General features: G+C 37.5%; 2 protein-coding genes across 2 annotated transcripts in view; one reads left to right on the top strand and one right to left on the bottom strand.

Moving 5' to 3' along the window:
• The first annotated feature begins 267 nt into the window (after positions 1–267).
• On the top strand, positions 268–6,858 carry scd (stearoyl-CoA desaturase (delta-9-desaturase)). The gene is made up of 6 exons (XM_016521304.1): positions 268–525; positions 659–877; positions 2,620–2,750; positions 3,772–3,977; positions 4,067–4,299; positions 5,292–6,858. The coding sequence occupies exons 2-6, from the start codon at positions 667–669 to the stop codon at positions 5,489–5,491; spliced, it is 981 nt and encodes a 326-aa protein (XP_016376790.1). The 5' UTR covers positions 268–525; positions 659–666; the 3' UTR covers positions 5,492–6,858.
• A 2,560-nt stretch (positions 6,859–9,418) lies between these two features.
• Positions 9,419–12,119, bottom strand: part of sec31b (SEC31 homolog B, COPII coat complex component) — a 27,377-nt gene continuing 24,676 nt past the window's right edge. Inside the window, exons 25-26 of the mRNA XM_016521603.1 lie at positions 10,804–10,875; positions 9,419–10,732 (exon numbers count right to left, since the gene is read on the bottom strand). Of these exons, the coding sequence (XP_016377089.1) occupies positions 10,553–10,732; positions 10,804–10,875 (252 nt within the window). The 3' untranslated portion in view covers positions 9,419–10,552. The remainder of the gene's footprint in view (positions 10,733–10,803; positions 10,876–12,119) is intronic.

Genomic DNA, 12,119 nt, shown 5'->3' on the forward strand with positions numbered 1-12,119 from the left:
TCCGCCACTGCAAAGCAAGGAAACCCCTGAGGTCACTGTAGTTCAGCTGATAGATCACTATATGAAGTTCTGTTATCAGTTATCAGTATATCAATGTTTTGCGTAATCTAAGATGCAATATAAAGTGATCATCCAAGAGCAAATAGGAAAATAATGAGGCGTGAAATGTTGAAATAGTGCTTAGTGCAAAGCCAGCAGGGGCTCGCGATGATTGGCTGCGGCGGAGAAACTCCTCGGCGGTGGGGTGAGCGGAGCTGCCGTATAAATGCACCGGCTCCGGTTAGGTTTGGTTGTACGGGGATGCTGGAGTGAAGAACGGGAAGGAGAAACATCAGATGAGCCTCAGCCAATCCGAACGCTCGCTTTAAGGAGGCATCGAACTATCTAGCCAATCAGAGCGCAGTATTTCAGGCGTTCGCATCACCGGCAGCTGTTTGCGCTTCACGCGTGTTTGTGCTCCTCAGATCAGACTCGGCGTCTTTCTCTCCGCGGGTCACCGTGCGCTCAGTCCGCAGCATCAGTCCGGTGAGTGTTACTTTCTAACAAACGCGGCTGCTTTGATGCGTCACACCGATGTGACCCAGTTTACCCGCGCTTTGCTTCTGCTGTATCCGCTGCTCTTTGTGGGTGTTACAATAACGGAAGCTTGTGTCGCCAGTGCTCATCATGCCTGACAGGGACATCAAATCTCCAATCTGGCACCCGGAGCCGGAGACAGTGGAGGACGTGTTTGATCACACGTATAAAGAGAAAGCAGGGCCCAAGCCTCCCTCCGTCATAGTGTGGAGAAACGTCTTTCTCATGAGTTTCCTGCACGTCGGAGCTCTGTATGGACTCTTCCTGTTTCCATCCGCCAGTGTTCTCACGTGGATCTGGTGTAAGTATCAAACAATATTCAGGGGCGCGTGTTTAGAGTTTTGAGGGCCCCCAGGGGCCCCCTCGCTAGAAGTCACGTGAGGTCTGGGGTGGGGTGTTAAGAATTGTGCTATAAGAACGCATACAAATGCAACAACTTATTCTAAACTTTGGTAACACTTTACAGCTAGGTTTCATTACTACATTAGTTAACGTGATCTTATGTTAATTTCAACATTTACTAATGCATTATTAAAATCAGAAGTTGTGCTTGTTAACATTAGTTAATGCACTGTGAATTAGCACGAACGACTGTATTTTCATTAACGAATACTGTAACAAATGTATTGTTCATTAACTAATGGAACCTTATTGTAAAGTGCTCCCAAAATGTAAAAAACGACAGACGTGTGGATGAGATCTTAAATTAGATTACTGCATTCAAATTTATTAATACTTTTCTATAGGTTGGGGTGGATAATTGTACTATTTGTTTATTATTCGTGCGATAATACTGTAATAGTTTTCATTAGTAAGCATTTCTATGTGATAAGAACTCTGTCTAGTGCTCTTATGAATGTTTTAGCATAACTTTATGAAAGATTAACTACTAAAACCGAATGAAATGGACAGTGTCTACATATTTGGCATTCTAGTTATTATTTAGTTAGTACTAGTACTGGTTATTATGACCGCATTGATACTATTTCTTACAGATAATATCATTGCGTGTTCTTTCCGAATGTGGCTTTTTTAAAATTACTGTCAGTTTAAGTGCCGGCGATGCAGTGTTGCCAGGTATTGTTACAGTAACAAACAAAAGCCGGACCACAAAAATGAAATAAGTTCTAATCTTTTGTTGGGAATTAAGATAAAGATATCGCTAACCCTAAACTGAAACTTCCCACTTTATTAACTTCCTAAAAGGTCACATTATTTGGAAAAAAACAAGCCCAAAGACGCTTATAATAACTGGATCTGGCAACACAGACACTGAACAATCTAGGCAAACCGTCTAAATTTAATTACACGTGCAGACACTCATCGGAAGACTTTTAAGCATCTAATTAGAAATTAGAAAGGTAGAAATCGCGTTCAATTGCATGGTGCCTAAACGCGCTACTGACAATATTTTACCATCAAACCCATATAAATCATGCAAAAATGATCATCGTTTACTCATCATACTCGCTCCATTCTAACGTGGAACACAGAAGGAGATGTTTAGCAGAATGTTCCCACTGCACTTTTCCAAACAATGCAGCTGAATGGAGACCAGGGCCATCAAGCTCCATATGAAGCCTTCTGAAGGCGTACACTAGCTCTGTGTTATTTACATTTAAATTTAATTTCTGCAATCTCATTTTGAAATGTTCTAATGCACACAATTAGTCCGGATGACCGGCAAGAGCTCATTATATTTGTGCAAAGTGAATGACAGATTTTCACTCACTCTCTATTCGTTTTAAAAATCCGATTGGCTAGTAGTGAAACTTCAGTGCAAATAGAATAAGATAGCTGACCTCAATATGGCAAAAGCGACCACTTCTGGCATTTTACTTGCCCAATTTTATTCGAGATCATCTAATGTCCCTAGTGATCAGATGCACACGTTTTCGTATCATATTTGCTTAAGAATGCATTTAAAATGAGTTAAATGATGCATAGAGTCCATGTATGTGCATTCAAAGCTGAAGTTGTGCTTTGTGTGTCTAAGTGATTTCCAGCCGTGTATAATGGATGGCGTATGTTTGTGTTTTTCAGTTTTTGCGTGTTTGTTGTTCAGTGCTCTGGGCATCACCGCCGGCGCTCACAGACTCTGGAGCCACAGATCATATAAAGCATCATTACCTCTCCGGATCTTTCTCGCCTTCGCAAACTCTATGGCCTTCCAGGTAACAAACTCATCTGAAGGAATTCTCAGTCAGTATAGAGTTTGTCAAGAGTTCAGACTCATCTCCTTCTTTATTCTGACTGTTTTCTACACGTATGAATAAAAGTAGAGTGATGCAAACTCTGAAATCACACAGATGAGCGTCAGAACGCAACACTAATGAAATCTCTTATATTTGAGAAACATTAAATCCAAGAATTTTAGGTCAGAAGATTATGAGAAGCATTGAGTCACGTGTGTTCTTATTTTACAGTAGTAGCAATGCTATACTATTATAACTGTTATATTTTGAATTAGATTTTATTTTTGTCATTTTTATTCGTTTTTTCTCTATTTATTAATTTACTTGGTTGTAGTTATTTTAGTAGCTTAAACTAAACAAAAATGAGAAATGTGTCCTTGACACTAGCTGAAATAATTTCAGTTAATGTTCATTTTATCTCAAGTAAGGAATGTTTTTCTTGGTTTTATCAAATTATAACAACCCATTTGACTGCTAGTTAAAGTGTAGAAGCTGTAAAAAGTGGTTAATCCCTTTCTATGAAGTTTATTATTTATGTATTTGATTGTCATTTCCGTCTATTCACTGATTCATGAAAAAAAACTTTGTTAGACATTAGGTTGGAAGATTTTTATGCAAGTCACTAAATAAAAATAAAAAAGGTAATTGCAACTTTTTATCTCGCAATTCTGACTTTTTTCTCTGGATTGTGTGATACAAAGTCGCAATTGCGAGTTCAGAATAAAGTCAGAATTGTGAGAAAATCGCCTTTTGTTTTTCCTCAGGATTGGACTTTTTTAACTACTTCTTTCTCAGAAAGAAGTCAGAATTGCTAGAAAAAACTCACAATTGAGCGAAAAAAAAAAGTCAGAAGAGTTACCTTTTTATTTTTTATTTTGTGGCAGAAACGTGCTTCCATAGATAATGTACTGTAGTGTGTTTGTGTGCTACTAGTGGCACAAAGCAGAATTGCAGTGTTATTTTGTGTAGAAATGGCACACTTCTCCTGCTCTCTCTGTAGAATGACATCTACGAATGGTCTCGAGATCACCGCGTTCACCACAAATACTCCGAGACGGACGCCGACCCTCACAACGCTGTGCGAGGCTTTTTCTTCTCTCACATCGGCTGGCTGCTGGTCCGCAAGCATCCGGACGTCATTGAGAAGGGACGCAAGCTGGAGCTCAGCGACCTGAAGGCCGATAAAGTCGTCATGTTCCAGAGGAGGCAAGTCTGAGATCGCTTTGTGCGTCAGTCAGACTGGCGGTGTGTGGCCAGAGTAAACCGTGTAACTGAGTCTGATTGAACTGTCTCAGGTTCTACAAGTCGTCTGTGCTGCTGATGTGCTTCTCCGTGCCGACGCTCGTGCCGTGGTTGGTGTGGGGCGAGTCTCTGTGGGTGGCGTATTTCGTCCCTGCTCTCCTCAGATACGCAATTGTGCTCAACGCCACCTGGCTGGTTAACAGCGCCGCGCACATGTGGGGAAACCGGCCCTACGACGGCAGCATCAACCCCCGGGAGAACAGATTCGTGGCCTTCAGCGCTATAGGTACGTCTGATATACTCCACATGAGAGCAGCGAGCAGTGAGGGACAAATGAGGCTTTTTCAGCTTCATCGTTGTTTCCAGTAAGAACTGGTGACGAGACCAAGTTGAGCAGAGTTTAACTTGAACGACCAATGACGTGCAGACAACTGAGTTCACAAAAACAAGAAAAAAAATATTCAAGGAGCTGAAACATATTTTTGGGACAGTTAAGCACACTTAACCTTGAGTTTGCAGTAATGCAAAACATTTTTATTGTTAAAAAAAAATAGCTGAATCACTACTTGGAAAAATACAAAAGAATAAAATGTTAACAGTAATGAAATTTAGTTTGGAGTAAAATGTCCTTAATGCTCAATTTTCGTTATGAAAAATATAATTTTTACAATAAAAAAAAAAAAGTATATACATTTTTTTAAAAATATATATGTATGTATGTGTGTGTATATACACACACATTAGAAATTATATTTCTATTATGTATATAAATATATATACTATACACACTACAAATTATATTCCCATTTATATATATATATATAATAGAAATATAATTTCTAATATTTTGTAGAAATATATAAATAATTATATATTCGCTAAATATTAGAAATTATGTCTATTATATTTAGAATATGTATTTTTGATGTATAAAAAAGTATGAATTCATATTTAATGATATCATTATGTAATTATGGAGGAAAATGTGCTTAATTGTCATGAAAATCTATAATGGAAAAGTAAAATAAATAAACGCTTAATTGTCATTAAGACAAAATATAATTTATTCTATCATTCTATATACAAGAAATATATAATTATATTTTTGCCAAATATTGGAAATTAATTTTCTGTTATATTTATAGTATTGTTTTGATATATAATAATATATATTTATATATAAACCATTCCAAATTATTAATAGAAAAAATAATTTCTTATAGTTTGCATTTGCTCAGATTGTGGATTGATGAATCACCTCCTGGTTTAATTTCTCAGGCGAAGGCTTTCATAACTACCACCACACGTTTCCCTTCGACTACGCCACCAGCGAGTTCGGCTGCAAACTCAACCTGACCACCTGCTTCATTGACTTCATGTGTTTCCTGGGTCTGGCCCGAGAGCCCAAGCGTGTGTCCAGAGAGGCCGTGCTCGCTCGAGCTCAGCGCACCGGAGACGGCAGCCACCGGAGCGGCTAACGAGCGCCGTCCGTCCTAACGAACTGCACACCTGAAGACAGAAGGACGTCTGCTCTTCCGGCGCTGCTTCATGTCAGATGACAAATGTTGTGTTTCCCAGTCTAGCCTGTGAAGCTTTAATACGGGGGATCTGACCTGTTTGTGTAGCGCTTATCTTCTTCCTCTTCTCGACAGCAGATGTAGATATTTTTGAGTCCAGTCTTGTAGCTGATTTGCCAGTTTACTCAAACCCTGTTGTCCTCCCGGCCCTTTTTGTGCGCGTCTTACCAAATCTAGCTGTGCAGTTTGGTAGAAATGAACTAAGATGCACATCTATTTAATATTCAACAGATGCACCTTACTGCATCTGGACTAAATAGAGATCAGATGCAGACGTAGTTCATAATTTAATATTGCCAATCTATTTTGTTGCCATACTTGCACAAATGGTTCAATTGCGTGAATTCTAAGGAATCTGTATTGATGATTCGTGATTATATTTTTTGACCACAGCACAAATACGACACAAAGTCTTTTTGTTACCGCTGATTGAGATAAATTTAGTGTCTAATCTGTAAACGCACTTATTTGAGTAACATTGACTTACAATTAACAGTAATTTCGAGGTCACCGACGACGACAGAGAAGGAATCTGTCGCTGGATTGAATGGTTGAGATTGCGTGAGAATGACGGCGTGTATTGATTCCTCATTATTAGGTACTGTAGAATGTATAGTTTGGTTTTGTATTGTAATTAATCGTGCAACACCATACTTATCTTTTGAGTCCCGCTTTAACGTTTTCATCTTCTAAATACATCTGTAGCGTGAGCATGCTGTGTTAATACAGACCTCTTTTCTATGGCAAAATAATACAGACGGACGAATCTGTGCATTCACAGTAATTATAATAACTCATGTGTGTTATGATGCCAAAAGCCATTGTGTTGCATGCAATCCGAATTGGTGCAAACTGAGGTTTTTGCTCTAGTTCACCTGTATGTTTAATCAAACATAATGTATTTTCAGAGAGTTTTCAGTGCTATTTTTCCATTTTTGGATTTCATTTCACAAGTTGCTTGTAATTAAATTGTTTGGTAACTTTAAAAAGCATTCGGATTGCAGTTCTTTGAAGACTTTATACTGTATTTTGACTCCCGTTCCTCTCACCCAGGACAGATCGCCTTATTTTTACTCTTGACGCTTGTGACTCAAGATGCCAAAAATGCGGTTGTGATATTTCTCATGCTGCTTGGAAGAAGCCTTTGGCTCTTAAAACTAAAGTGATGCTCCTGTTTGCGATAACAGCCTGCAATAGTCAGTAGACACCTGTTTAATAATCATTTACTGGAAATAAAGTCTCAAGCACAGAGCTTCTACACTTTCTGACACGTGTCTGAGTTCTGCACTTCATTTCTGCCACTTTTCTCTGTTTTGTGACATTTTAAAATAATTGTAGCAGTTCTCCTTTAATCTTTTGAACATGTATCACAGTTTGTATCATGCAATTCTGAGAAAAAAAGTCAGAATTGCTCGATCTACAGCCCTGATCTGAGAGTCTTCCTGCTGTTAAAGACAGTGCATTATTTGCACAGCTCATAATCAGGAACTTCATGTCTGTGCTTGTGTCTGAGTCTCTGGCAGCTTCTGTCTGTAATGGCATCTATCCAGACTGCTGAATCAGCACTAGCTTCCACAGTCACAGCAGAGACACGGATTCGTTTTATTCAGACTGATATAACAAATATTTAACAGGTTTTGCATGCATGCCGTTAGGGAGAGGAAACAACAGGAAGGCTACACTAATTAATGCAATTACTAAACATAAAGTACTTCATTTGTGTGACACGCAGAGCCAGAACCACAGTGTTATTATCGGCCACTGCGGCGTTGCGTCATCACGGCGGAAGGTTACAAGCGTTCACAACATCTCGGGAATGTCAACAGCAGATCAGCGGCAGCCAATCAGCAGCGCCGTATGACCCCGCCGGACCAATCAGCGAGCGCCTCTGATGAAATCATACAGCGGCGCCAAAATGAGACACTAACGGTTGCGGTTTCACAGAACCACATTCATTTAAAGCTTCTCGTGTGGAAACTCAGCCGGTGTGTGTCGCGTCATGATAAACCCAGCGGGAAAATCCGCAGTCAACTAGTAAAAGTAGTTAACCATGAATGAAAGTGCAGTTTTTCCCCCGTTTTTGTCAGAATGCCACATGCAAGCGCAAATATTACTACTGAATTTGATGCATTAATATTTCTGTTCATGAATATTACATGAATATATAAATATATATTGCAAGATATATTAATAATATATCGTTTTATAAATAATTATAAAATTTAATAGTTTATAAATAATTTATAAAATAAAAAAGATGGTCGGGTCATAGTTCACGTAATAAAATAGATTTCATTATGGAATTTCCATGGAGTGAAACGCATCTTGTTTTTAGGTTGATGAGGAATGTTTTGAATTCTAAAATGTTTCTTTCTCGCCCTCTACAGGATAAACTCAAAATCAAAACCCTTAGAACCCTCATGTTCTGATGAGATTGTCTTCACTGACACCATGATTTGTGTACAAAATGTTGCATTTTCCCTTAAAAATCTTTAATGTTCCTCCACACCTGCAGCAGATCAAGGTTTTGAGGTTCATTAAAACTACAAACAGGTGTGTTGGAAATAAATCTGTTAAGTTCCGACACAAAAATAATTATTCTGAAGAACTATATTGTTTTTATTATCCTTTAATTGCTTGATATGCCCCTTAACAAAAACAATGTAAAGAAATAGCTGACACATTGAGCATTTATGAATGTTGTGTATATTTTTCTTCAAGTGTTTGACTCACGGCCTCAGAATGAACTGCTCTCATGATGCACACAGACACAGAACTGCACCAATGCATTTTACCAGGTTAACTGTTTAGTCACATTCAGTTTCTCTGCTCTGTTAAAGTACTGAAGAATCTCACAAAAACTGTCCAGGTCATATTTCACCTCAAAAATCGAGAGAAATTACATTTTGAATAAATAAAGAGTATTTTAGGACCATTAATGTTTAACAGAGTTGGTATTTAAAAAAAAAAAAAAAATTATTCTTGCTTTTATTCATTGATTTTGGGGTGAGATAAGAGCTGGACACTTTCTCTCCAGGTTGCACCACACTCGCTTCAGCCCAAAGTCTTGCAGAATTCAGTGGCATTCATCTGTTGCAATGGATTGAAGGACATTAATAAAGCTCTGGCTTCTCTACAGCAGTGTTTGGAGGACAAACAGCAGTGCAGTTCAAGCATCGGCCTCTCTGTGAGCGAGTTAGACTGAAAACAAGCCTTCATAAACCAATCAAACCAATCAATCAAAAAACATGGAACTCATAAGTCAGTCAGTAATGAACCTCGTCCACAAACAATCATCACGATGAATAAACTGCAGAAATTTCTGCTCTCGGAATATTAAAAAACACTGGACCTCATCCATGAAATGCATTCAGAACGAATCATGACAAAATCACGTTCTTACATTCTCACTTTGAACTGAATGTGACAATTTACACTAAACTTTTACTGAACAATTATGCATGGAAAATCATTCTGCTTGTGTAGACTGAACTGAATGCAATAATTTGCATGATAATTTACAATAATTGGTTCGGCTTGTTTTACGGCCCATTTTTATGCAAACAGTTGCATTCAATTCAATGCAATAATATTACAATATAATATTGCATTGAATTGAATGCAACAATTTACAGAAGAATTATTTTACAAATGATTTGCACAAATTTTGGTTCTTTTTGAAGGCCTTTTTAGGCAAACCGTTCAATTCAATGCAATGCAATTTATGACACAACTTGGCAAACAATTACACATTGCATTCTCACATTGAACTGAATGCAGTAATTTAGACAAATCGGTTCGGCTTGTTTTAAGGCCTATTTTTAGGCAAACAGTTGCATTCAATTCAATGCAATAATTTTTTATGAACAATTATGCACAGAAAATTGTTCTGTTTGAGTAGATTCTCACATTGAGTTGAATGCAACAATTACGCAGTAATTATTTTACAAACGATTTGCACAAATTGGTTTTGCTTGTTTTAAGGCCTTTTTTAGGCAATCCTGTGCATGCAATGCAACACAATGGTTTTACGAATAATTATGCATGAAGTCGTTCTGCTTGTGTTTCATGACAAAGCTCTCACGTTTTCACACTGAATTAAATGCGACAGTTTAACTTGGTTTAAAGGCCTATTTTGAGGCAAACGTTGGCATTTAATTCAATGCAATTTATGCAGTAATTTTTATGAACAATTATAAAGTTGAATGAAGTAGAGATGAATGCCACAATTTACCTAAGAATTATTTTACAAAATTGCACAAATTGGTTCGGCTTGTTTTTCAGGCAAATCGTTGCAGTCAATGCAACACAACTTATGCAATAACAATTACGCATGGCATTCTCACTTTGACCTGAATGCAATAATTCACACAAATTGGTTCTGCATGGTTTAAGGCCTATTCTTAGGCAAACAGTTGCATTCAATTCAATGCAATAATGTTTTTTTTTAATGAACAATTATGCACAGAAAGTTATTGTTTGTACACATTCTAACACTGAATTGAATGCAACAATTCATGCAAGAATGATTTTTACAAATGATTTACATAAATTAATTCTGCTTGTGTTTTAAAGCCTATTTTTAGGCAAACTGTTGCATTCAATTCAACACAATTTACGCAATAATGTTTTTTTCATAGAAAACTTTTCACAAAAAAAAAAAAGCCCGTTCTCACACTGAAATGAATGCATTCATTTATACAAATTGGTTCTGCTTGTTTTAAGGCCTATTTTTAGGCAAACCGTTGCATTCAATTCAACGCAATTTATGCAACACTATTTTTATGAATAAATCCACACAGAAAGTGGTTCTGCTTGTTGTGAGATGAATAAGGCCTGCTGCATGGAAGGAGAATCCCAAACACATGAGAAGAACACCAGCAGTGTGATATTAATGCTGCACTCATTCTTAAAGCACAGTTCAGCGGCAGATCAAAACACATCTGCCGTGGAGCGCTGGAGTCACACAGCCAGCTTGTTGCCGATGGTCATGAGCATTTTGAGGACAGGCATGAAGGCAGAGATCTCGCTGAAGTTGCTGCTGCTCACCACCTGCGTGTGAAGCTCCAGACCCTGCTGATAGTTACGGCTGCCGACGCAGCGGCTGATCTCGTGCAGGCCGCCGAGGATGCTGGGAGAGAGCTGAGGACACACGAGAGGTTTATTAGGACGCCTTAGAAACTGAAGACACGGAATAAACGTCCTCAACTCACCGCTTGGTCTCGCAGCTTGTCGTACAGACTCTCCAGACGCTTGGAGGCATCGTCCAGTTTGCGCTTCGTTTGCTGCAAGGGAAGTTCACATATGTGACCCTGGAGCACATAAGGGTCAATTTTTCGAAATTGAGATGTATACATCATCTGAAAGCTGAATAAATTAGCTTTCCATTGATGTATGGTTTGTTAGGATAGGACAATATTTGGAAAATCTGGAATCTGAGGGTGCAAAAAAATCTAAATATTGAGAAAATCATCTTTAAAGTTGTCCAAATGAAGTTCTTAGCAATGCATATTACTAATCAAAAATTAAGTTTTGATATATTTACGGTAGGAAATTTACTAAATATCTTCATGGAACATGATCTTTACTTAATATCCTAATGATTTTTGGCATAAAAGAAAAATCTGTAATTTTGACCCATACAATGTATTGTTGGCTATTGCTACAAATATACCCCAGCGACTTAACACTGCTTTTGTGCTCCAGGGTCACATATGAAATATACAAGTCCAGATCACAGCTCACTGGTCAGAAATCTGGCCACTTACGCAGGAAGAGACTGCATTTACATTGGCACAGAAAGTCTGGTTTTTCAGACACCGATTGGATGTTGTTGCACATCCGGATTTTTCGTTACAAACCTCTTCCAAATGTGCTTTTTAATCAGATACTGGACATTATTTTTAACTCTGATTTTGATTCGATAAAAAAAAAAAAATCATATAGCAGTAATACACAAAAAAAGGAAAAAAATAAATAAATAGAACAAGGGGCAGACATTCAGTAAAGATGAGTTTTCTTAATGTTCCTTGAACAAAAACTCGCAGCTTCTTATATTGAGGCAGAAACTGTCATTAATTTAATTCATCACAAATTAATCCGTCATCAGTTTGGGCTGAGAAATGACCCCTGAAAAGATCATTCAAAGTCATTATTGTTTTAAATGAGAAAAGCACTGAATAGACATTACAAGAAATATTCCGACTCTGAATTAATGATACTAAATGGGTATTTATGTTTTCTTTTTAAACAGAATATTGAAATTATAAAAAAAAAAATGAAATGATAAATATGAAACAAAAACCAACAGATCCTGCGTAATTCATTCAAATAAATGTAATCTTTGCACTTTATTTCACTTTAGAATTCTAGATCTAATCATCTATAGATAAAATTATAAGTGTAGCTAGACTCACCCAAATAAGATTTAAAACAGACTAAACAAAATCAAAATGTTATTTCAATGCTTTTTATGTTAATTCTTCAGCTGTGATTGGACGGGGGAAATGGCTGGTTGTGCAGGTTTTGA

This window comes from Sinocyclocheilus rhinocerous, unplaced genomic scaffold (assembly GCF_001515625.1).
Source record: "Sinocyclocheilus rhinocerous isolate Xijiao unplaced genomic scaffold, SAMN03320098_v1.1 scaffold852, whole genome shotgun sequence".
Classification (NCBI taxonomy): Eukaryota; Metazoa; Chordata; class Actinopteri; order Cypriniformes; family Cyprinidae; genus Sinocyclocheilus; species Sinocyclocheilus rhinocerous.